The sequence below is a fragment of the Dendrobium catenatum genome, unplaced genomic scaffold, assembly GCF_001605985.2.
Source record: "Dendrobium catenatum unplaced genomic scaffold, ASM160598v2 fragScaff_scaffold_1365, whole genome shotgun sequence".
NCBI lineage: Eukaryota > Viridiplantae > Streptophyta > Magnoliopsida > Asparagales > Orchidaceae > Dendrobium > Dendrobium catenatum.
The window spans coordinates 479,357-506,353 of NW_021319827.1; the positions used below are offsets into that span (position 1 = coordinate 479,357).

The following is a 26,997-nucleotide window of genomic DNA, read 5'->3' on the forward strand; positions in this document are numbered from 1 at the left end:
AATCGCCGAAGTTCGTTTAAGTAAAATTTATAGATTGTGCCCAAACTACCCCTCATGAGCTTTGAGAGAAATATTGAATGGGAGGGTACATGCGTAATAAGCCACTTAAGAACAATTCCTTAAGCCCACAATCCTCCTAGGGACCGATTTAGTCGGTCCCTTGTTGGTTTCTTTCGGCCGAGCAAGGGAAAGCACGCGAGAGAGGGAGAAGAGGCGACGGCTTGGGCTCGGCGGGCGGTGGCCGGCAAGATTCCTACAAGATCCTTTAGGAAAAAGATAGAGGAAGACTTGGAGAAGCTTGGAGGTAAGTTAATCTTAAAGAACCTTGTTTTTTTATGAGTTTCTCTTGAAGCAAGAATTTAGGGTTTATATTTTATTGAAGATTTCTTTAGAAAAACTTTAGGGCTTGATTATACCTACCTTTTTATGCCTTAAACTTGAAGATTTCTTTAAGGAAAATCATAGGTTCCGAAATTAGGGTTCCTCTTTTTTGGATTATTTTTGTAGGGAATGTTGGAAGAACTTAAGGGAAGAGATTTTTTTAGAGGAAAATGCAATTTTTCTTAAAGAATTTGGATTTTAAAAATTAGGGCTTTTCCTAAACTAGGGTTTTTGAGCTTGCATATTCACAAAAGTTGTTCCTAAGGGTTTTGGGAAGTCTCTAATTAAGGGAAATTAAAATTTTGAGAAAAAAATAAATTTTCAAATTATTTTTATGATTTATTCCGAAATTTTAATGCCTTATATATGTATGTATGTATGTATGTATGTATATATATATATATATATATATATATGAAAGGGGAGTGTTTTTTTAAGCAATTGGAATGAAATTAGTGTAATCTTAGGGTTCCAAAAATTGAGTTTAAAGCAAAACCAAAAATTCATTAAAGGGATTGTGTGATATTGCATCAAACTATAAGTTATGCTCCTTATATTTTGCCTTAAATGGGTGCATACTCTATTTTAATAAAGATGTTTATGTGGGTGATTAAAAGTCTTAGGATTTGGGTAAATGAGTGTGAGCTAGTGAGCTTAAGAGGGGATTAGTGTAATATAAATATTTATTTTGGCAAGAAATTTATATTGTATTGCTTTCTTTAGGTTTTGGTAAGAAGAGGTACAAATAGAGAGATGAAGTGGATGCTTGCATAGTACTTTTGAGGTAGGATCCTTTTCTTTACATGACCACATGACATTTCATTATGCTTTTATGAATCTTTTATGTTTTATATTCTTATATAATTGATACATGTTACTTCATGTTTACTTCATGTTCAAGATACATGTCAAACATTTACTGTATGTTTGAGACATATGAATTTATATGGAAAGAATATGAAAATGCTTGTCCATGATATTTGCGGTGTACCAAATATGATGCGAAAGCACAAATATGACTTTTATGAGCAAAATGAAAACAAAATGGCCCTTTAGAGTAAAGAGGAAAAGAAATAAATGGCAAAAAGATGTTTGTGTACCTGATCAGTACACCCCTGGTACTCCGGTACGGTTGTATATGATAAAGTATAAATAAGCTTATAATATGACATTTATTACCTGACATGGATATGACATACATAAAATATTTAACATTCTTAAGACATGAAGGTTAACATGTGTAGGAAAAGAAATTAAGGCCTTTCCCCTTTAGCTTAAATTATAAATTTTCATTTTAAAGGCATGTGAACATGTTAGGATTAGAGAGTTCCTATTGAGCGTTAGCTCACTCCCTCGTGTTGGGATACTTTTTAGGAGAACCTGCTACAAGAGATGGCTGACAACTCAAAGTTCACATACAGTCGTTGTGTACCGGTTGACAGTTTTTTTTAATTTTTTCCTAGTTATAGTTGATTTTATTTTGGGTGGTTTTGGCATGACATGAATAGTTTAGTTTTGAAACCATATTGTATATATGAACTCTCTTTTGTAATAGCTTGAAATGTTAAATGTATGTTTTGGAAAAAAATATTAGAGGCGCTTTTAATTCCTATTGAAGTCTCTTAAAATTTTCATTCATGCAATATGATGATTGAACTGTTCTGAACGTCTGATTCCATTCCCGCATCGTCTATATGAGCTAACCGGGCTGGGTCGTGACAGCTCAAACCTATCGTCACCACCTATTCTACCCCACCATCGCTGCCTTCTTGTCCCTGCTATTGTTGCCTCCTCATTGTGCCTCTCTCTTTCTCTCTTCTTCCCTCAACATTTAACCTCTCACTTTTTTTCTCTCTTCCTCTTCTTCTCTCACTCTATTTCTCATTCTCTTCTTATAAGTTTCTTTCTCTATTTCTTTTCACTCTCTTTCACCTTTCTCTCTCTCATTATTTTTTCTCTCTTTATCTCTTCCTCTTTTTCTTTATCTCTTTATCTATTTCTCTTTCTCTCCATTTCTCTTTCTCTCTCCAAATAGAGAAGAAAAAATAGTAAGAAAAGAAAACAAAGAAGAAAATAATTTTTGTGCATTCCTGCCTCGTAAACATTGTTGCCCCCATTGTCATCAAATCCTAGCATGCATGTATAAAAAAGATGCAATTCTCAAAGCTCTTAGGGGTTGTTTGTTATCGAATTTACGTCGGATTTATGGTAAATCCCACCAAACAGTTTTCGAGTGCTCCGTAAATCTCGTTCCTCGATAAGTCCCCGATTTACAGATTTACGGCGTAAGTCGGGGATTTAGTAAATCCCTCAATTTGGCAGATTTAATGGGATTTATGCTTGCGAGAATTCTCTCCCGCAACGCTCGTGTCGTGGTGCTGTGCAAATGCCCTTGTCTGTTACAATGAAGGGAAGCATTACTCTTGTTCGCCACCTCATACTCTCCAACTCGTCTTCCTCTCTAATTGCTGGGATCCTTCCTCCACTAGGCATTGTCCTCTCCAATTCAACTTCATCTATAGTTGCGAGCAGGGTTTTCTCATCGCACAGGTATGTCCTTTTCGCTAGAAATAGAAATCGTTTGATGCATCATAATGCATTAGAATCTCTACTTCAATATGTCTTAAACGAAAATACAACATGATGCTTAACATGAAGAAGTTGAAATATCTAATTAGGATCCAAACTTACATGCGACAATAGGTGAAATAATTTAGGATGAAGCTATAAGACACAACATCACCATTGATTTATGGAATGCTCGAGTAAGAATTTTGGTTTGCGTAGTAAATATTTCGAACTACATTACATTTTGTAATAATTTTTTTGATTTTAGATAGCAAGCCAAAGAAATTGAACGTTGTGACAAAATTTATCTCCCATGCAAGATATATCAAGTCCACTTGAATATTGAAGCGTAAGTAGTAGTTCGTTTGTGTTTTGATTAATATTAGTTATTCATGTACTCTTTATTGATATTTTAGTTATGTTGTTTGAACTCAAGTTGGATTTATTATGTTATATACTCTTATCTTGAATTTATAACTATCTTACTGATGATGCAATTCAATTGTGCATCTTTACATTTAAATCCCTAACTGTCATAAATTCTGAAATATATTACCGAGCAGTTTCTTGGGATTTAATAAGATTTAACATTTGTCATACCAAATAGTTTTTAGGATTTAACACCCTCAGGATTTACTAAATCCTATTAAAGTTAAATCCTACTTGTTTCCAAAGAGCCCCTTAAAATTCTAATTGCAACATGTTTGAAGTGATGAGTGAAACCTATGCACGCTTTTCTAAATAGGGCAGGAAACACTTGAGACGCGGCTGGTAAGTCTTTTGTGTGCTTTTCTTACATGGTTGGAAAATCCAGATTTAAGTATTTGTGTGTTCTAACATGTGGAGGAAATATTTAAATTTCAAATAGATACACAAAGACTCTTACTCGTCTTTCTTGGTGTGGCGATGTACAAAACTCCTTGATCATAATGTCTCATAATATTGACCATGTCTGCTTTTTTAAGCGTGGTGGGAAGACCTAACTCTTTTGAAGACTCCCCTACGCGGGGAGGATGCAGGGAGGTTGTTGAATGTTGAGCCTTAATTCCCATCCTATAATTAATTTGAGTGCGTCCATCAAGAACGACGATGTAATGATGTGATACCATAAGAAGCGGGTTCGATATTCCTCGACACCATGAAATCACCCAAAATGTTATCTGATTGTGAACTAATAGTACCAATGCATTTAGAGCATCAAGATTATCAAAGACAAACCCTTCGCGGTTGACTTGATCAAACAATAAAAATATTGGATTATGAGGGCAATGTTGCGTAAAATCACCCGAACGACCTCCATTCATGAAACAGATCATCCAGGTGGCGCTTGTCTGACCCTCTATTCATGAAACATACCCCTAACCTTACACACTCATTCCTCATAACACTACTCAAACTCACACACAAAACAACCCATTCGATTCCCCCTAACCCCTCATGGGTGGTGCTTGTGTGACCCTCTACTCACTTTCACACCCTTAGTCGCTCGCCCAACCTCGCCTACCCCGCATAGGCTACCAGTTTGGTTGACTATTGTACCCATGCCACTGTTGCACCTAACAGACCCTGCCTAACCCTTATTCACCTTCTCTTGGTCACACAAGGCTAACCATGCTGCCTAGGATTCCATCGTCGACCTCGCGTGCACATCCTGCCGCCATCGACTTCCCATGTTGCCTCGAAATGCCACCGCCACCCACTCAATCTTGCCGACCAACCTTTTTCTTCCCCCTTTTTCTTCTTTCCTCTCTCTTTTGTCTCTCTCCTTCTCGCTCAACTCTCTTATTTCGATTCATTTTTCTCTCTAAATAGAGAGAGAATTATTAAAATATTCACCTCTCTCTCTCTCTCAACAGCTCTCTCTCTCTCTCAACAGAGAGAAAGAGAGAGAAATAACCCTCTTATCTCTCTCTAAATAGAGAGAGAATGACCTTAAAAACATCCCCTCTCCTTTTTTTCTCTCTATAAACAAAGAGAGAAATTCATTTCATTCACTAGTTGTCCATTTCTCTCTCTAAAAATTTCTAGTTTTCTCTTTCTCTCTAAAAAGAGAAACACCTCTCTGTTTCAAATGCCTCTTTTCTGCCTAAAAAAGAGAGGAGAATCCCACTCTCTAAAAATAATAATAATAATAATAACACTAAAAAAATATAAAAATACATTTTTTTTGTGTGCTTGCTTGCAACTTCATAGTCTTGTCTCCATTTCATCTTCTTTGCATGCATAGATATAAAATGTAACCTCATAAAAAGGCCTCAAAACTTATCGGCAATGCCCTTGGCACGATGGAGCCTTGTACATGCTTTCTTTAATGTTGTGGGAGGAAGCTTGTTGGGGACATTCGTGATGTCATGGGTGAAACATGTTGGTGATGTGTTCAATGCGGCTAGTTGAGCTCATATATATTTTTCTTAGCATGGTGGGAGGACGCTCATCGGCAATATTCACGATGTCACAGGTTAAACTTGTTAATGACACGTTCAACGCAGCGAGTAGAGCCTTATACATGCTTTTCTTAAGCATGACGAAATGAAACTTGTTAACAATGTCCACAATACGACTTGGTAATTTACCTTTTAAATTTGTGATGCAGCCACTCATATGCACGTTTCTTAGTGTGGTTAGATTTTTGAGAATTCCGGCTGCTTTGTCTTAGGATGACCATACCTTTTTTTCACCGTGGTGGATAGGCCCAAATTCCCTGTAAATTCCCCTACATGGTGGAGATGTTAGGAGGTTGTCAGAGTTTAACTAAATAGAGTCTAAAATTGCATACAAGAAATTTAATACTAGCAAAATGCAGCAAATTAAAGCAATAAGTATACAAAGTTAAACACTTAAAATGCAATGGAAATAACATTAAAAGAGCAGAATGTGAGCAGTGAACAAAAATATTGGACTTACAGGGAACTGTTCAAAACTTGCTAGCTTGCTAAGAGTACGAACAAGACCCTAAGAACTCACGACAGTGAACTCAATCAAGCCAAGGAATGTGTGAAATGAATACCCCTACCCTTCATATTTATATGGATGGAATGAGCCCTCGGGGACCCCAAGCCATCAAATAAAATTAAAATGATGAAAGTACGACATGCAAAATAATGTGCTGCTCTAACTTGTCATGAATTTTCCTTCTTCGCCGTCGAATTTGGAAAATTTTCATCCAAGTGAAAAGAAGGTGATCATTTAAACTTTTAAATTGCAAAATAGAAATATAAAATAAAAAATTGCATAATTTTGCCACTTTCATGAATTTTACGAGGCAACTCTCAATTATGATTTGACTTCTTGAAAATTCACACAAGGGTCATGAATGCGTGTAAAATAATCAAATATGAATGTTTTCAAGTTATATATGCATCTCGAGGCAATCTTCAAATTCTATTAAAATTATTTTAGAAACATGCAAATGCATCGAATCTATAAACATGCATATTGCGAGCGCACTAAAAATTGTGCAAATATGTGACATAATTGCACTAAAAATTAATCAAGAAAATAACTCTTAAAAATGAGTAAATGACAAGTCCGCATGTGCTCTGACTAATATGATGAATACATAAGCTCTTACATTAAATTGACTCGACATGAACTCGATCAACCCGAACCCTACACGTTTAATAAATTGATTAAAAAATGGACCCAAACCCAACCTGCTAGCAACTCAAACTGACTTGATAACCCGTTTTAATTAAAATAATTATTTTCATTAACTTGTCAACCATAGATTTTAGGTTAATTGATAAAAATGAGAACAATTATGTTAAAAAACAAAAGAATTTAAGGAAAAAAATTAAATTGGTCTTTTTTTATTCAAAATTGAATTGATAGATAAACCCGAATTTTGATTTTTCGGGTTGGGTCTGGGACGGTTTGATGGGTTGGGTTATTTATTGACAGCTCTAACCCACATTTTCTTTGTTGAATGTGTTAAACACTTGAATTAAGTGCCCTGGTATGCTATGCGGGTTAAAATTAAAGGAGAAATTTTAATTTTAAGTCTGACTATCTTGAAATGTGTTGGAGTCGACAAGATTTGAATTTAGTAAATAAACACGTTATAATAAAACCCACCAACAAAAAATGTTTTTACGTTTTCATTATACCTTTAGTATCTTTTTACAAGAAAATTTTCTTTATGAAATGCAAGCTCCAAACTCTAGCTTGTTCCTCTGTTGACAAATAGACAAAGTTGATAGGGTTAAATAATAAAATAAAATTACCTGATAACTCTGATGATCATCGTGTTGATAGTGAATTTCAACCTAAGGGGATTCTATTTAAAAAATGCTTTAAAGTTTCTCAATAATTATTTTGGGCTAAATTCAGGCAAAATATAAGAATATAAAAATTTATAAAATTCAAAATATTTAGATAAAACCTACTGCCAATAAAACTTAAAGTAAAATTCATCAACCCTCTGCAATTGTTTGTTGAGGATGATGACTTTGAAAATAAATTTAGTTCACAAAGAGTGAATATTTTGTTGAAAGCATATTGCTAAGATTCATTCTCAAATGATATCTAATTGTCTCATCTAACAAATGGTTTTGTTACCAAAATGACACATGTAAATTATTATGATTCGGGCTCTCTAACCGGATGATTTCACTGCAAAAATGACATTATTAAATTACAGTATTATTCAGAGCCCGTATGTTCCCTAATAGCTTAAAACCCAGAGTAATGCATCATAGGGTATACTTGATAGAGCATCAAGTCCTTTGTTAGCTAGGTTTGGCTCGAATCTGTCCTCATAGACAACCATCCACCCCATGTCTACAAGGTGCCCTTGGATGAAGCAACCCATGGTTGCTGACAAGAATCATCCAGTCAGTTTGTGTCGACTACCTCCTCTGACCACGTAGATTAGGGATCACGAAACCCAAGACAAAGAAATAATGTGATCTTAGTCAAGTTTGTTATTGTTCTCCTTACCATTCGCTTTAAGTGCAAGGTGTTAAATTCAAAACCCCAACATAAAAAGTTACTGCTACTATATGCTCGATAATTAGTGCATACCTAACTAATAATGTTAATCAAAAGTTATCTCATCACTTGAAGGGGTAATTAGCTGTAGGGGCTTACAACTATAAGAAACTTGAAGTCATATCATAAAGTTTTCACAAAATAAGAGTGAAATATTTAGGTAGTGTCTTATCTTAAATTTAATTTGCCTTACGGAATCATAGGTTATATTTGACAGGGTATAAAACCCTCTGTTAGCTGAGGTCGACTTATATTTGTCCTTTCATAAAAATATCCGCCATAGATCTAAAGGTTCTTGTGGATGATGCAACTCATGGTTCTTGAAGTCATGTTAGGTTTATGATCCACTCTTACTAATTAAACCATGGTTCATGACAACTTGAGGTAATGGATTAATGAAATCTTGTTCGATTTCACACCATTTCCACACTATCCACATTAAGATGATGACTGTAAATTTTATTTAATTTTATGATCAAAACAGTGCTAATTTATGATTTGCACTTAGTGCCTATCTAATATTAGCTTTAATCGAAAGTTTCCTTTCATCATCAGAATGGGTAATTAACTATAGCGACTTGCGCTTATGAGAAAATTTGAATTAAATCTTGTAAAGGCCTCACACTTGAATTTTTATTCGGTCCTCCCACCTGACGTAGCTCTATATTCGGTGAGCAGTAAACAGGCGCCACGTGTTCTCACTATTTACCGTGCTGACCGACAACCCGACCCGGAACGGACCCGGGAGTTTGTGTATTGCTCGGTATTGCTAGGTATTGGTCTTCACAGAGCGGTATTTCTCATTATTGCAAAACAATACCTAGCAATACTGAGTAATACCTAGCAATACCGAGCAAAATTCCGGTCCGAGTCAGGTCGTCGGGCCGCGCGGTAAAGAGTAAGAGCACGTGGCGACATATTATTGACTACCGAATGTAGAGCTACGTCAGGTGGGAGGACCGAATAAAAATTCCACAAAATGAGGGCAAAATCTCTAGTTTGTGTTATCTTCAACTTGCCTTACGAAAATTTGACCAGAAAACATTGAACTCTCTTAGTATAACTGGGCCATGAATTTTTGGAGCCCACATTTGTATCAATACATATTTATATTACAACCTGAAAGTAAATTTGTAAATTATATTTCCTTGAAAAGTTTTCTCTATTGTTGACTTAGCTAAGCGTTATATCCTCATATATTATCAATATTGCTGTTTGAAAGCTGTTTCGTTTCCCACTCTTGTTCTATGCTGCTTCACTGTTAGCTGAAAATCCTTCCTATCATTTAGCCATTTTCTCGTTTAACTACCATATTGATCTTATTGTGATTTTCCACCAATTATGCTTTGCGATGTAGATTTGCAAGTTTTTGAACTTTTGACCTGTAAACTAACATGCTTGAAGGCAATGTTGGGAACTTTTAGCGTGCTAGAATGTTCTCTGTAATCTAATTGCATGATGTAATGCTTGAAACATAGCCTATTTAAAGAAGATGAAGGCGCATTAGATGATGCAACTGTTCCGTGGAGCTGATCAGAAAACTTCCTAGAAAAGAATACCTCCGGACCTCCAGTCAGACTGACCTCTATTTCTTCTTGGTTTCTTTTGCAAAATATTTATTTGTGATTGTACTGTCTAATTTTAGTTTGAGAACATAAAATTAAATGAATCTCATTTATGGGACCTTTTCCTTGTTTTTATTCGTGAGTCTACTTTTACCGCAATAAAGAAACAAGTTTCATCACCATTTTGCTTGAAATTTAATTTTGCTCCATTTGCTTGCTTGCTTTCTTGAATAGATCAGGTTTCTGAATCAGCAATGTGTAGGCATCATTATACTTGCGGGATTGTTTTTCTGGGACAACAAAAAAGAAGAAGAGCAGCTTTCTCAAATAACAAGGGATGAAACACTATCAAGATTACCCCTGCGACTTTCTACCAACAGAATTGTTGAACTTGTGCAGCTGCGAGATACAGCTAGGCCAGTTAGTATTTCGTTCTCCTCTTTTGCAACGTCAATTTGAACCACCGCAAGCATTTTCCTGTTTCTGGTTGTTGCTAAATGAACTGTTGGAAACCACTGGACCACTCACTGTAAATATGCTTTAGTCACAGGGATTTTATGTAGGTTTTTGCTTTTCTGAAAAATACTCCAGGTTATTTTGGCAGGGGACAAGGAAACTGTATCTAGAGCAATGCAGAAGGCTGAGAGGTTCAGAACTGAACTTGTAAAACGTGGTGTTTTGTTGATTCCTGTTATCTGGGGTGCTTATAAGAATGTCCCTCTTGAGAAAAAAGGCTTTGGACTTCCTCAGAAGACTACTACATCGCTTCCTTCAATTGGAGTATGATTCAATCTACTTTGCCAGTAATCGAGACCTTCAGATAAATTAGTTAATGTATTCTTACATCAGAAAGCTACCACTTAGTTTGTTGAGTATTTTAGTTGAGTCTGTTTATTTATTCACTGAACATAACCACCATTTTCAAGAATTGCAATAGCAAACTGATGTTAGTGTCATCTATTTTTTTTGCTTCTGCATATGATTTGATTGTTGATTATAGTCGCATGAAAAATAGTAATCTGGATCCAAATTCTAACTCTTTCAAGAATGTTTTTCCTAACCTTCTACCTTAACCCCCGACACCAAAACCTCTTCCTTTTCAACAAGTAAGCCTCTAGTTCCGAACTAATGTTATTTTGTCTATCTTCTTTATAAACACGTCTATTACCTTCTTATCTCGTACTGCCTTGGATTTCACTAATACCACAAGCTTTGTGTATGAAAAAGTTGCTGCTATATCCTGTACAACTGTGTATGACATTTATACTAGTTGTTGGTAGCATAACTTTCTGAGTAGCTTGCAAACGTCTATGGCATTCTTTCGAGCCTCAATATTCAGAGCCATCTGCTGGAGGTGTTATGAACGTTTGAATCTGAGATAATGAAGTTGATTCTTGATAGTATGCATGATTTGCCTGCAAAATAGTAGATTTAACTGTTGATTAGCTTCTACAAATCATTTACATGCAGCTTTTTTAGTTTTCTGCTAATCTTTCCTTTAATTTTTATTTTACTATTGTTTAGATATGTTTCATTTGCAACACTCTTGTCACCTGCTGTGAATCATTCGTTTGGTATCACGAATGTTTAAACTTAAAAAACTCTTATAACTTTCCGAACTAACCTTGCTTATATTCTCTTAGCAATTGACTGTGATCGTGTTTTTAATAGCCTTGGCTTGTGTATTTTGACGCCAAATGCATCATAGCAGGAAGACTTTGAAAAGCGAGCCCAATCAATATCTGCCAAGTCACGCTTGAAAGCAGAAATGCGATTTAAAGCCGATATAATATGTCCTGATGAGTGGGAAAGGTAATCTTTCTGCCAATCTTACAGATATTAGTTGATTTGATATGATTCCAGTTTTAAATGTTCAAGTATTACAGCATTTTGTGCATCTTGTTCACAACTTCAGGAAAGCATCTGCCAAAGCAATTATATTCTTATCAGGTTTATAATCTGAGAGACATGTTTGAACTGTTATAATGTTGCCATTGGATCCCTTGGGTGATTGTCTTATTCATATGATGATGGGTTTATATAAACATTTTAATGCACTTCTGTGCTTTTGAGATTTTTTTAAGCGATGAACTTTAATAACTAGCTGTTTAAAATGCTATATATGCAAGCAATTACAAATAGATGCCAACATGGAAAGAAAGAAACAAAATTTGATCAATACAACTTGTAAGTTGAGTTATAAATATCTCCACATTAGATCTCATAAGTAGAATGGAGGAGTCCCACATCCAGACACTAGCTAAATCTAGAATGCTGAATTCACTCATAGAGTTATTGCATCTAGTTTGGAATCTCATAAATCTAGGTGACATGGGATTTTTTTTTTTTAAATTTGTGCTTCGACGAAAAACACAAATTGAAACTTTTTATCCTTATATAACCAGTTAAATTTTTTATTGAATATTGAGGCTGAATCGAGATAGAGTCATCCATAACCTCCACATTAGATCTCATAAGTAGCTATGGGTAGCATAATGGTAACTTCACTAGTAGAATAGAAAGGAGCAATAGTTGGACTCTCAATAGGTTGACATATTATCCCTCTGGGCTTTGCTATTGAAGTATCAAGAGGCCCAACATAAATGTGTGATATACTTGAGATGGATTAGTTGAGAGACAGCGGCATCCACAAACCTACAATAGCAATGAAAGGCACTAACTCAAGAGAAGAAACTAAAGAAGTATCTAGAGCATGAGAATATCCTAAAGGAATTAAGGTAGCGAGAGAATCTCCTAGCTGCAAGTTGGAAAGCTGCAATTGATCATGGGAGTTATCTATACAACCATCTTGGATCTCGAATTATGATTAAGTGAGCAATCCTCAATAATAAGGCCCCTAGAAGAAGATTTCCTCAATTATGGATGTGCCTTAAAGCAATCAACGTAATCATGCTTGAAAATTATTCACGATTGATAATATGAGGGCAAACCCTCAAATTCATTTTTTTTTTCCGAGAACCGTACGAAGAAGCATCAATTGCTACCTCTCTAGTTAAAGGAGCTGGCACATCTATCTCAACAAGAACTCAGGCCATAGATTGCTAGGAGAGTTTGGCAGTAGTAGCATCAACTTGAATTGATTTCCAAAAAAATGATCCTAAAGAGTATGATTTAGATTTGTTGCTGTTGTGGACATAAATGCGAGGTAATACAACCCAAAGTGGGGTAATAGAAGAATCTGATGTATCAAAATATGAAGACCACTTCAGCGTACGTCTTGGCAGACCATTCACATAATATGAGCTCTAAATTATCGAGTAACATGCTTTCGAATATAATTTGATAAGTACGTGATAGTGAACAACAATCAAATGAAGATCAATCATTAAGGAATGAATTATCTCCAAACTTGGATGATCAAAGGAAATTTTTTCAACCAAAACGTAGAAAAAAGAGTCACCGTTTAAAAATTGTATTCTAAGTAAACGTAAGAGCGACTTTACTTTGAAATAAAGCGTGCAACTTGTGTCTCATAGAGTTCACGCCGCTCAGAAAGAATGAGATGAAACTAGAAGATGATCTTGCTGTACCCTTAACTATAAATCAATTAGGAGATGATCTGCTATTATCTAGAAGAATCCAGGGTGAAGGAGCAAATGAACCATCAACAATTGTTAGATCATTAAGAGATCTTTGGTGGAGAAAATTCAATAAGCATGAAGCACAAGGTTGGGCCATAATGCTAGTGTTGGGTAGCATTGGGAAGGGGATTGAAGACACCATAGACAACAAGATGGAAGATGAGCCTCCTATTGGAAGTTGCAGATGAGTTGCCATTGAAGTCACCAACAACACATGCAAGAAAGGGACAGTAGTAGTAAGAGCAACTTTGCTAGAACGATGCTGCTAGCCGCCATCGATAATAGCACGGGAGAACCTCAACATGATTAGGCAGCGGCTGCAGAAGGAGATCAAATGTGATTAAATGTGATTGATTGCAAAAGGCACATGAGCGTGAAGGCTTTGTGCAACAACTATGAGTTCACGTGAATGTGCCAAATGTGGCGCCCAATGGGAGTGAGCTCGACAGGCTGTCCGTAGCTTGTGCGAGGAAGAAAGCTCATGGTACGGATGAGAACAGGTGGTGGGAAGAGCAATCGCTGCTAGGTCAAAGCCAATAAATTTTGACTTATGAAGCTCTTGGGTTATGGTTAGTGTTTGTGTTAGATTGAAGTGTGGCTGAGAGTTGATGAACTTTTGAGACATGGTAGATTAGGATCAATCTATCGTATTCAAACCTAGAAATTTTAATTTGGAGGAAACTAATCCGCTTATGTAGTTATAAAATATTAATTTTGGTGAACCATAAAATTACACAAAAATGACAAAAAATACTGAACTTACATGCAGAAGTTTCAATCATAAGCGAATATGATGAACTGGTAGAGTAGTACCAAAGAGAATAAGCTTCACAAGAAAATTATAATATTTAGAATAAATTGTTTAGCTAAAATAAGCCCATAGCAATGAAAAGAAGATAGAACCTGATTTATTATAGTGAAGCCGTATATATGTACAGTTAAAGTGGGCATATGAAAATTCTCTTCCTCAAACTCAACTGCACCCAATCTCGTCAAAAAGGGGAAGCCCATACTTTCTCATGACAACCATGATAAAATAATATAAGATAATGAACAGAGATGATTAAACTAATATAATAAATCACTAATTTCTCAAAAAATCACCTTCTAATATTGCTATGAAATTAACACACATTTATAGCCCAACAGTACTTCTATTTCTTTGAGTTGAATCTCCACCATCACATAACTCCTCTTTTCCTTCCTCCGATCTCTTCTCAATATTTTTTCTCACTTATCTTTAATGCTTTAAACCTTTCCGTTCTCTATCATATTAAATATCTAGCTCTCTCTTAACACCAATATTTTCAAAACTCTTGCATTTTGAATATTTACATCCATTTTACTTCAAAACAAGCTGTCCCTTAAGTGTTAAAAAAGTCGCTGGTGGATACGTAAGGTGTGTTGCATAATGCTAATATGATTGTAAAAGTATAAATGATATATTAGGAAGTGATCATAGTAGAAAGATGGTTGGAATGTCATCTATGTTGGATATGATAGTGGAACAATTAGGTGTGTTTGACATATACGTTGTGGGTAACAGATGCAAGGCAGTGGATGAAATTAGTATGAAGAGATTATTAAAAAAAAAGAAGGTATTCTGAAGGTAGTATGGCTAATAGAGATTTGCACAAAATAGTTAATCCCTCATATAGCATTTAATATGCATGAATGGTGTATAAGGATTCCATAAAGGCAAGCCAAAGAAATCGAATAAAATTAATTATGATAATGATGATGATGAGATGACAACAATGCTTACTATAAATGCCTTTTATGCTACTGCCATTCATTATTAATTCGCAAGAAACATGAAGCTTTAAAGTTGTTCTTTATTTAATTATGTATATTTTTTATAATCTTATCTCATTTGTAGATGGATAATTGACCAGCAAAAGTCTGAGGGCGTTAATCCTGGTGAAGATGTATACATTTTTTTGCGACTGGATGGCCGTATTCGAAGATCAGGGAAGGCAAGCTACTCAAACAGCCTTAAATTTCCTTAGCACTAATCATGGATTGGTTAACAATTATTTAATAATTAGTAGGATCATTACTGTGACATCTAATAAAACATTCAAAATTAGTTTGACGAAGATATAGCTCTGATAACATCGGTGCAGGGCATGCCTGATTGGCAGCAGATTGTGAAAGAGCTGCCACCGCTAGAAGCCTTCCTCAGCAAACTCGAAAGGTGAATTTTTCAATCAGGTGAGAAGTCGTCCGGAGTCTTCTCTCATGCTTGTATGAATTATGTACAAAATAGTTGAAGTAGACAGAATTTTGTTCTATATCTTCTTAGACGAAGTGATATTTCTATTTGAATATAACTTTCTTACAATTTTCTTAAAAATTTATGTGATGGGAATGCGTTTTTACTATTAGATGTGATAGAGCGGGGTGGCTATAAAATCTGTCCCGTTTTTTAAGAAGAGAAAAAAATTTATATTACCCGCAATAAGTTTTTTTTTTTTAATTTAGATCTTTCGCAATAATTCAATAATTGTTTTAACAAACAGTTTGTTGTAGCCATTTCAAATAGATTAAGTTTTAGAAACCAAATCTTGGTAAAACAACATGAAAAGATAAATTGATTTTTTTAGATGTAGTGAAAATTGCCTACTTAAAAATTTTAATTGTGGGCTCTAAAAATTTGTGCCCGGGCTTTAATGAATTTGGGAGAGTTTTAACAAATATATTTTGGGTCAGATTTTCAAAATGCAGATTTAATTGAAGATAAGATACTATCTAGAGATTCTGTCCTCATTTTATTAGATTTTTAAGATTTGAGTTTAGGTTGTTTATAGGCGTAAACCTCTATGATTAATTACATCTCATAGTGATGGAAGAATACTTTTGATTAGGATTAGTCATTAGATAGGCATTAAATATGCAGTGTATATTGGCAAAAAAGTTTATATTGGATTTAAAATTTATCACCATACATATAGAGCGTATGATGAGGAAATGATGATGAACTAAACCAAGATTTCATGGTTTTGTCATCCTAGATTGTCATAATTTCTAGTCTATTTTATCAGAGGAGGTAGTCGATCCAACTTGATTGAAAAATTCTTATTAGTAGCCATTGGTTGTTTCATCCAAAGGTACCTTATAAATTTATAGGGGATATTTGTTTAAGGGTATAAACTAACAAAGAGTTTTATGTCGTATTAGGTATAAATTATGATTAATTACTCATGGTTTTTTAGTTGTTGGGAAAAGATGAGCCCTGGTTGTGATTAAATTTAATGGTATGTTTTTATGATAAAACTATCTAATAAGAGGATCTCGGTACCCTTAATTATAATTGTTTACTTGTAGTGCCTTTTGGTGGTAAGACCATTGGTTAAATGACATGTGCCACATCTTTACTTGTGAGAGACTATTTGAAAATAAATCTTAGTGATATTTATGATATTGTATTGGCTCTTTTTAAGTTCAAGTTATTTCAAATTTATGACCCTTGATAAATTGTTGTCGAGGTGGATGTATTTTTTTACTTTTAAGTTTTTTTAGAGCATCTTTCACTTGAAATTTTTAAATTTTGATAAGTTTTGATAAAATCGAATACATGGAGTATAATTTTAGTAGTAATAGATCTAGTGGAGGGATTGTGACTTTGGGCGATCAAGTCATTAATAAGAGTTTATTTTTAGGTATATTGGGTCTATTGTGTAGAGTGATAGTTAAATAGATGGAGATATTATTAGTAGAATTCAAGTTGGATGGTTGAAGTGGTGGAATACATCGGGCTTACTGCGCGATAGATAATCACCCCTCAAACTTAAGGGAAAATTCTATAAGATGGTGGCGAGACCTGCAATGCTTAATGATACAGAATGTTGGCCATTAAAAGGGACATATTATTAAGTTAAGTGTTGCAGAAATAAGGATGCTTAGGTGTATGAGTGGCTTTACTCTTAGAGATAGGATACAAAATGAGGATATATATGAAAAGGTTAGAGTAGCTCCAATTGTGGATAAGATTAAAGAGAGTCGTCTTAGATGGTTTGGTCACATAAAACGACGGCCTTCTAATAACCCTGTTATGAGAGTAGATGCATTAGATTTGGCTTATGTTAAGAAAGGTAGAGGTAGACCTAAGAAGACTTGGTTAGAAACAACTAGAACTGATATTTTTTATTAGATTTAAATGAAAATTTGACTCTTAACATAGTATAATGGAGAAAAAGGATTCATTTAGCTGACCCCGCATAATGGGATAAAGGCTTGGTGCTATTGTTGTATTGTATTTTAAACTTTTATTGAAATTTGAGTACTAAGTGATTAACTTTGAAATTTGGGCATTTGAAAATCATGTGGTGCCCTTTGGCTAGGATTTTTTGTCAATGCGACCATCATTAGGGTAGCATTGAAGCTACTTAAAAGAATTTTTGTATTTGTAATCTAAAATTTTGATTTTGAGAATTAATCCATTTAGTTGAGATTTACTTTCAATGTAGCCATCTTCAGAGAGATATTGAAGTCACTTAAATTTTTTATATTTACAAAATTAAAATTTAGTTTTTGAAAATGGATTCCTCACTTGACTTTTTTTTTTCAACATAACCATCATCATGAAGGGTTTGATTATTTTCATTTTGCTATTTGAACTTTGTTAACTCTGCCCACTTTATAACAATGGATTGGGTTTAATCTGAGTTCATGTAGCATTTTGACTTCATTCGGATAGCTTTTAAACATTGCTTTGTTCAAGAAATTTTTAAACTAGAAAGCTGTTTTAGAAAATAATATAAAAATGACTCCAAACAAAGTCTTTGATAATAGAGTCCCCTCTAATTGAGATTAACTTTCAACACAATCATCATCAGGGATTTTAAAATAATTTTATTTTATTATTTGAATACTATCAACTTTGCCCACTTCCTGGTAGAGGATTGGGTTCAAATGTCAACTTTGTGAATTATTATACTAGAATTAAATTTAAGAATTTGCATTTTGCAATGATTTTTCTTTGAAAAAAAGTATTAAAAGCCAAATGCGAATATAAAAGTCAAATATCTTGATGGATTTTAAGGTTGTATATTCATTCATTAATTCAAGTCTTGTTAACTTTAGTGCTTTCAATGAGGAGGATTTTTTACCTCTGCAACATTTTTGACCTTAAATTTAAGAATTCAATGTTTTAGTAGGAGCGCATGCATGTAATTTAATTCAAAAAGGGATTATTTTTAGCATGCTTTTAACCTCGTCTAATGTTCTCAGACATTATGTTTTTGCATTTAGCATATTTGTTAGAGCACATGTGGGGAGTTTGATTTTCCTTATAAATGTTGTGCATGCTTTTTGATGCATTTGTACGATGCTTTTGCATATTTTTAGTGTACTTACATGGTGCATTCACAAACTTTCAATATATTAATGCACGATTTTGTACACTCATATTATGTGCTTGCACGTATTTTGCTATATTTATATAGCACATTTGCACATTTTTTAATATACGTGATTTTACTATATTTTTTTCTTTTTTAAAAAATTACATGCTTTTTGGTGTCGTGTTGCAGTTCTCAAGGCACTTGTATGCTCCTTGAGGCGGTGGTATGCATCTCAAGGTTGTGGCTGTAACACCTATCAAATTCGTGTACAATTGCGCTTGTTCTGACCCAACCTAATAAACACAACTCACTAAATTTTTGTGATAAAACCCCTTTGCATGTGTCTAGAAATGTTCTACACGTGTCTGATTGTCTAAATTTGGACTGAAGTGGGCATGTTTGAGAAATATGAATTTTTTCCCTTGGGGAGTCGTGGCATTGGGTTTGGCGATGCTGCGGTGTTGAGCTCTCTATTTTTGGCCAAAATAATTTGCATGTTGCGGCGTTGTGGCAGCGCTATGGCGTCGTGCTCCTTTAAGGGGAGTGTTGTGCTGTGTAGATTTGGGCGTTACAACGCCAGATCCAAATTTTATATTAAAAATAACCCTTTTATCACTGTTTAAATCTATTTCTCTCATTCAAAGTAGTCAGCTTGGGGGGGAGAGAGAGAGAGAGAGAGAGAGAGAGGATTGGGTTTGGGTAACTTTGATTCACTGTTTGCTATTAGTCCAGTTTCGAAAGTTATCCGGCTCGAGGTAAGTTATATGCTGCTTATCTCATTTTTTTTTTAAAGAGAGAGTTGTGTGATTTTCTTAATCTAATTTATAATTCTGTTAGGGAAAATCTGAGATAACTTTATACCTTCAAAATTTTTACCGTATAACTTTTTGTATATTATAGATACACCACTTATAAGCATTTAATAAAACATTAGGGTTGCATAAGATTTTTGGTAAATTAGATAATAATATTATTCGGGAAATTTTTACCAAGTAAATTGAAAAATGTAGGATTTTTGGCAAATTAGAAAATAATTTTGGTCCCAAAAAATATGGCTATAGTACGATAAAAGATTTAAAATAATGTTTTAAATAATCTCTGGTAATATGATAATATTATGAAATTATAAAGATTCTACTTTGTAGATAGTTATGTTGCTTACTGTTGAAACATTCAGTGAAATTTTGATATTGGTTTATTTACATTTCTTTTTTTAATGCTATATATATATATATATATATATATATATATGCCTCTCTGTTTGAGTTGTTTAATTTCAGAGGAGATCTGATATGGTCTGAAAGTGTTGTTCTTGTGTTAAATGCATAGGGAGTTATAAGTGCATGAATTTCTGAATATCTGGTAAGTGTTTAGTAGTAGGAGTCATAAGGGTATATTTTCTGATATATACGTATGGGAGTCATAAGGGTTTGTTTTTTGAAGAATATCATGTTAGGTTGTGACAGTCCTTTTGGTATCAGAGCAATAGTTTTGAGGGAATCAATTCTGAAACAGAGCTATAGGAATTGATCTATAGTCGATTGAGATAGTTTTGGATAATATTTGGGTATTTCATTTTGCTTGTTTTTTATGTGCATGTATGTTCAGTTGTGTGCCCTGTATAGTTTTCTCATAGATTTAATATGCCCAAATATGATTGATGGGCAAAGTGCCAATCAAGTAGGATTAGTGTAAAGTATTACTTTTGCTATTAGTTCTAATTCAGTTTGCTAGTTTGTAGCCCAACTGATGGGCGAGGCTTAGAACAGAATTTCCTTTGTCAAATTTGATGATGTTGATAGGCATTTATAGATGTTTTTGAGGTTGAAGCCTCTGAGATTTGAGGGTTTCGTTGGGCCTAGAGCAACAAAGGACTGGTTAATGAGGCTAAAGAATACCTTTGATGGGATGCTGTGTCCTCCTAAGCGGAAGGTACTGTTAGTTGTTTTTCTTTTAGATGGTGAGGCAGAGTGCTGGTGGTTGAGCCAATAGAATGAGATGTTTCATGGGAGGTTGAACTCCCTGATCAGTTAGGAGTTTACAGAAGTTTTCATGGTTGATTTTAATCTCCGTTCACGTGGCAGTAGATGAAGGAAACTCTTTTAGGCTTATTTAGAAGAGCAGGATAGTCATGTAGTATGAGACAGAGTTCACAGCTCTCACCAGATATGCTTCGCAGCTGATTAACACTTTTGAGAAAAGTGTTATAGATCTGTGAGAGAGCTATGAGATAGTCTGACATAGCCATTAGTTCTGTTTCAAATGATTTATTTTTCTAAGTTGGTGGAGAGAGCCCTTTGATTGAAATGACATGTTGGTTACTTAAGGCTTTTTAAGCTTGTTATGCACCATCAGTCATCATTCTAATCGCACTTGCTCGCATTAATTTTAGAATATATATAGAGGTCAATAATTGCCCCAATAAATGTGGTATATGTTTAGAGTAGATCATGTTTGTTGTAATTAGTTGGCCCTGCATATTTTGAGTGAGATCACATTGAATGGTTACTCAAAGTGATGACAACTTAACCTCAAGCAATAAAACTTCTTAGACTCTAAACACTAATGCATAAGGAGTGACTCTTTTTAGCATCTTGTAGATGATAATAAGATATGGCCATAATGCCTCTACCATCTTAATATGTCATTCCTTTTTATTCTTGGTTATGAGCTTATTGAGTAGCTTTATCAATATTTTTTGATAATTTTTGCCAAGCTATTCGCATTTAGATTATATATTGATGAATGTCCTTAAGTTGATTGACAAATTTGTTTATTTTGATGTTTATAGAGCTGAACAATTATTTGAAAGAATATGATGTGGAACACCGAATCTATAGAAATATTGTGAGCAAAAAAATTGATCACGTGCTCAACAGTGACTTTCTTAAATAAAGATGCTTGAGCCTACTTGGAGAACTAGTCAGTTGTTACCTAAGTTTGTGTAGTGTCCAAATTATGATAGTGGATGGATCAAGCCAATTATATATGTTCCCTCCCTAGCATTCAAACAACTATGATGCTACCGTAGATTTCAATAGATTTGGCAGTTAGTGTAGTGTATTATCATGGACTTAGCATGTTTAATACAATCTCTCATAATTTATGGTTAGTAGTAATCCATTTTCTTGATGCTGATGGTCATTTTGAGACCTAATTGGCGTTCATCATACCATTTTTTGTGAACTTCGACCATAATTTTATCAGCTTATTCTGTCAATAAATATTGTTGTCACGTTTGATCAAAGAATCTACGGCACATAACATTATTGGTGAATGCATGCCGTAACATCCTTTTTCGAATTCATGTAGTTAATATTTTATTTGTAGGCTTTCTTTGAAGTAAACGATGAAAGATCGTCTCCAATCATCTTGCTACTCTAGTAATTCTGATGCTCCATCAGACTTATGCCTTCTTTGAATAGTTTGAGGATTGTCTTGTCTACCTTCATAAATAGTTTGTGATTGTGATTGAGTATCACCCAAAGCTATATCTAGTTGGCTTGAGTAATATCCAGCTATAGGATTTGCGAGAAGGTTGTTTGTAGTACTCGATAATTGCGGACTATAATTGACACATACTCATTGTTCATGCTCTCGATTTCTTTGGCCAACTTTGCTAGGGAGTTTGTGTTGCTATTCAGAGCTTGGGAGACTCAAATTAAAGTGATATTCAGGATTTTCTTTTTGAGCTTGAGAACCCAGTTATGATACTAAATTGATTCAAGCTTGTTGATCTTGTATATGCCAATACTTGATTTTCAACAAGCTGAGAATCACCAACAATATTAGTCATCTAGATTCCTATTGAAATAGTGATTTTGAGTCCCGTTACCAAGGTATCATATTAAAAGTTGAGCGGCATCTCCAGTAGATCTTGATTCAGTGTGAGGGATGAAGAGCTCCTCAATCAGGGAATTGAGGTCAAAATTGGCTTCTTCCCTAGAAGGTGAAGTTGGAAGGTGATGGGATCCCCAAAAGAATTCTCCAGGATGTCGACCATTACGGGTGTTATCATTAATGACCTTCTTCGACACTCATTGTTGTTGAATCTCTAATGGCGGATGTTTGAGAGTGCACACCAAATGTCATGCATTTTTCTTCTCTTAGTAAATTTTTCTACTATAGACTTTGGTCTCCATGCATATTTTCCTTTTCATGGGGACTTTTTGGCATTGGATTCTTAGGCCTCGTTTGGTTGCGGTATTTCTTTTGCATAAGCGGATTTTAAAGAGACGGAATAAGCGGAGTTTGGGTAAGCGACATTTTTTTTCTTTTGAGATTGGTGATATTATGGAGGTATAGGAAAAGAGATTATGCAAAAGGCGTGTTAACAAACAACACGCTATAATTGTTTTCATCGATTTAAATAAAAAACGGAGAAATTAAGGAGAACCAAACGAGGCTTTAGACATGTGGCTCAAGTGTCATGTTTTGTTGTTCGCATTGTCTGTCGTCGCATCACGTGCGGGCAAAATTTACATTTTGACTCGAGCGTGAACCCAAGCCATATGATTGTTATTTCTGGATAATTTTGATGTTTTGGACACAACGACACAGTCTATTTCATGAATAGATGACGTTTGAGCAATTTTTTGCAACGTTATCCTTGTAGACAAGGGCGGATCCTCGGTCAAGTGAGGGTCGGCAAATGCCCATCTTGAAAAAAAATAATTTAATAGAGGGGGTATTATTATTATTATTATTATTATTATTATGTTATAATTTGCATACACTTCTATTTTATTAGTTTTCAAAGTTTTAATTCATTGCCAAATTGCTCATCCTTTAGGAAAGATTAGCTGTAGTTCTTTGTTGGTTTCTGTAATGTGTAATCCTTAGGTATCTGTTTGATTTTATTGGATTGTGATAAATGGAATGATTCTTGAAGCTCTCTTTTTTCCTTACCTAGTATATTGTTAAACAGGTTTTAGTAAATCTTGAGAGAATTAAAACTTCAAAATTGTTTGGCATGACTATTATTAAATTTTATCAATTTTTGATAATTTATTATTATTATTATTATTATTATTATTATTATTATTTAATTGAAATTTTGCCCACCTGAAAAAAGGAGTTGAATCCGCCCTGTGTAGGAGAAATTATTAGGTGCGGAGTTCGGACGTAGACCAGATGTAGAGGTACGTCCGGATATCCACTTAAAATATGATAAGTGGAGTGTGCTTTAGTTGCACTTTTTTTGTGCGATTTACCAGCATTTTAGTTGTATTTTACATGTGCTTTAGTCGCACTTTAGTTGTGCTTTGACTGTGCTTTTTTGCTGCGCTTTGCTTAAAGTTTCGCGAACACATTAAATATTTTAAGTGGATATCCAGGTATCCACTCTACATGTCAATATTTTATTGAAGTCCAAATATATCTCTACGTTCGGACTCCGCACGTAATAATTTCTCCTTGCGTGTGTAGACAGTCATTTTTCATGGCCGCTCGTTCAAGTTGCATAAGCGATTTTTCTGTGTTAAATGCTTCGTCTTGACCCGGTGTAATCCGTTTTGCTAATAGACGACATTTGTGTTGTTTTGGTAGTGGTGAAGATATTTCAAACTTGATTGTGCAACGTCTTCTTCGTTGGCCTCTGTCAAGGCTTTTGGAGCTTACTACACATGGCATTGTGTTGGTTGGCCGTCCTCATATCATTTGCTCGCATCGATGAAGCATACATATCTGGGAAGTCATTAGTGTTTGTCTACACTAGCAGATAATTCAATAGCAGGTTATTATCAATTCAGGTCTTGAATGAACAATATTAACCTATTACACTATTATGAAATAATTTGACTAACCCAAAATATGGGATAAGTTTTTAATAATTGAAGAGATTTCTTATGAATCATTAGAAGATTAGAACTTTGGCTTCGTTTTGGATTGTTTTTTTATTGTTTTTTAAATGATTTTTTAATGCAAAAATTTTTAGTTCAAAATTTTTTTGCACTAAAAATTTGTTTTAGAAACAAGGGCAGAACCAGCCATATGTTCTTTGTGGGGGGGGCAAACTTATAAATAACTATTGACATATATGTCGAGGGTCCAAAGGGGCAACGCCCTCCGGTGGGGTTCGACCCTGCAGGAGTTTCCAGCCCCTGCTCAAAAAGGCTCCACCCTGTTTAAAAAATTGTTCCAAATGAAGCCTTTAGTTTCTCTTCAGGCCTTTGCTTACAACACAATAAAAGGTGGCATAGGTATAGAGTTTTTTCCTCACTGGAGAACTATAAGTCTTCATTTAGTAGTTTTGTAAAACTGGGAGGTTTGTGAAATAGGCATTTCAAACATTAATGTCTATCTGTAAAGGTATTTCAATGTTCAAGATGACTGGTTTATATCACAAAAATGTGTGCAAATTTATCAAGTGTATTATTCTCTTAATGCTTCAACTCTAAAGAAAATGGTCTTTATTAATTTGATGGGCTCGATGATTTCTAAGTCTCATGTGCTTACAATTAAAATGAGGTTGAAAATTTTAATGAGTATAAGATTGCTAATTTTTATGTTATTAAGGTATTTAAATGTTTTAAAAAAAAAAATAGGATTGATGAGATTATCTTAGACTATTTGATAGATTATTAAGGATTTTAATTAAAAGAATCAAAATGTCATTCCAAAAATTTATAAATAACCCCTCATTTCTTATATGAAGTGGGGCATGGAACTTGAGCAGGAGTTAGAGAGAGTTCTGCGTGAAGCGTTAACAATCCACTTTGATAATTAACGTTGTTGATCACCATTGTCCAACTATTATTTCCCAATTATTGTTGTCAGCCATCATTGTTTGAATAATATTTCTAGACTACTGTCTGCAAACTACTGTCACCTTTTGCAAAACATCTACATTAACAATGATGCACACAATCACTATCAAGATTGATGAACATTGCCAACACTATTAGTGATGCATGTCATTGACACAAATGTTAGCCCATGACATTGCTGATAAGGTTGATGTGCACCGTTAACACTAATGTTAATACATGCCTTTCCTAACCATATCATCTGACTTCAACCCATTGTGTACAAGGTTGAAGCATGCCTCCAACATTAGCATTAACACACTTTATTGTTCGTAAGGCTGTTGAATGTCATCAACACCAACAATGATGCACAATATCACAAATAAAGTTGGTGCATATCATTAGGGCCAACATCGATGCTCATTGATTTTGGCACCCACCATATGGCCAATGCACGTCATTGATGCCAATGTTGACAAAGTCACCAATTAGGCTGATGCCCTCCTTCTAAACCAGTACCGATGCGTGCCATCACCAACAACATCGACACACACTATCATCAATAAGATCAATGCTCATCATATCGATACCCAACATCGTTGCAAGCTGACTTTGCTTCCCACTGTCACAAACAAAATCAAAATACATTATTTCTAATAATGTCAATGCACATCATTGATACTAACATCGACATCTGTCGACCTTGTTGCCTTTCATCATCAATAACATCAAGAACACAATTTTTTCAATTATACTTCTTGATTTTGGCTCATTTGAAGTTACATCAGATATCTTTTAGTATTTTTGGATGTATCTGATTAAAAGTTTTAGTCCGACTAGTCAGAGTTCAAATGATTCAGAAATTAATTTAAGAAGTTTTCAATCCAAATATTTTATTAATATTCATACTTCATTGGATGATTTTTTTTTTTTTTGATGTATCATTTGTCCTGTAATTTAGAGCCTCATACTATATATCTTATAAAAATGTATTGAATATAAAATGTCTGAAAATTTATTTTTTAAGGATATAAAAAATGCCGAAAAAGGACTGGACATGCAGTGGTGCAGGCGAACAAAACTTTATCTAACAACTGGCATTTTTTTTTTAAAACCATTAGAGAGCCACCAAGGAAAATTAAGGTATGATAAAAAATAAATAAATATTTTTCAGAAAGTTTATCTAACAACTGGCATTTTTCCCTTTCAATTTTGGAACAATTATTACGTCCTCCCACGTCCGGTCGGAGGCCAAATTGCGTCAAAAAACAAGAAATACCGAGCAATACCAAACAATAAAGAGGAATATCATCACGTGAAGACCCAATACCGAGTTATACCGAGATATACCGAGCAATATCGAGTTATACAAAAGTTGTACCGAGTTTTTCCCAGAAAAAACTCGGTACAACTCGGTATTGCTCGGTATAGCTCGGTATAACTCGGTATTGGTCTTCATAGAGCGGTATTCCTCGTTATTATCAAATAATACCTAGCAATACCGAGCAAATACCGAGTTTTTTAGCCGGATTTTGCCTCCGACCGGACGTTCCTCTACGTCCTTACATCGGACCTAATAAAAGTTCTCAATTTTGATATGTCGCGTACTAAAAATTTGTATGAGCAGAGTTAGAAAGTTTTGCATTTTAATTTTATGTAAAGATGCAACACATTCATAAACAAAATAAATAAATAATTAGAGAATGTAAGAGCAATCGGACTTTATATTGAAATTATAGGAGGGGCAAAATCATAAGGCGAGGCCAGATAAAAATAACTCCATTATAGAGGCATTGATTAT

General features: G+C 34.5%; 1 protein-coding gene across 3 annotated transcripts in view; it reads left to right on the forward strand.

Annotated features, from left to right (window-relative positions):
• The window catches only part of LOC110101429 (protein LOW PSII ACCUMULATION 1, chloroplastic), a 56,083-nt gene extending 31,773 nt beyond the window's left edge, over positions 1–24,310 (forward strand). For 2 of the 3 annotated variants that reach the window (XM_028699692.1, XM_028699694.1), the window contains 6 exons: positions 9,766–9,923; positions 10,095–10,283; positions 11,212–11,315; positions 14,985–15,081; positions 15,232–15,302; positions 23,998–24,310. In XM_028699692.1, the coding sequence (XP_028555525.1) occupies positions 9,766–9,923; positions 10,095–10,283; positions 11,212–11,315; positions 14,985–15,081; positions 15,232–15,302; positions 23,998–24,124 (746 nt within the window). In that variant the 3' untranslated portion in view covers positions 24,125–24,310. The remainder of the gene's footprint in view (positions 1–9,765; positions 9,924–10,094; positions 10,284–11,211; positions 11,316–14,984; positions 15,082–15,231; positions 15,303–23,997) is intronic. The other variant, XM_028699693.1, reaches the window with a different exon arrangement.
• Positions 24,311–26,997: the final 2,687 nt, after the last annotated feature.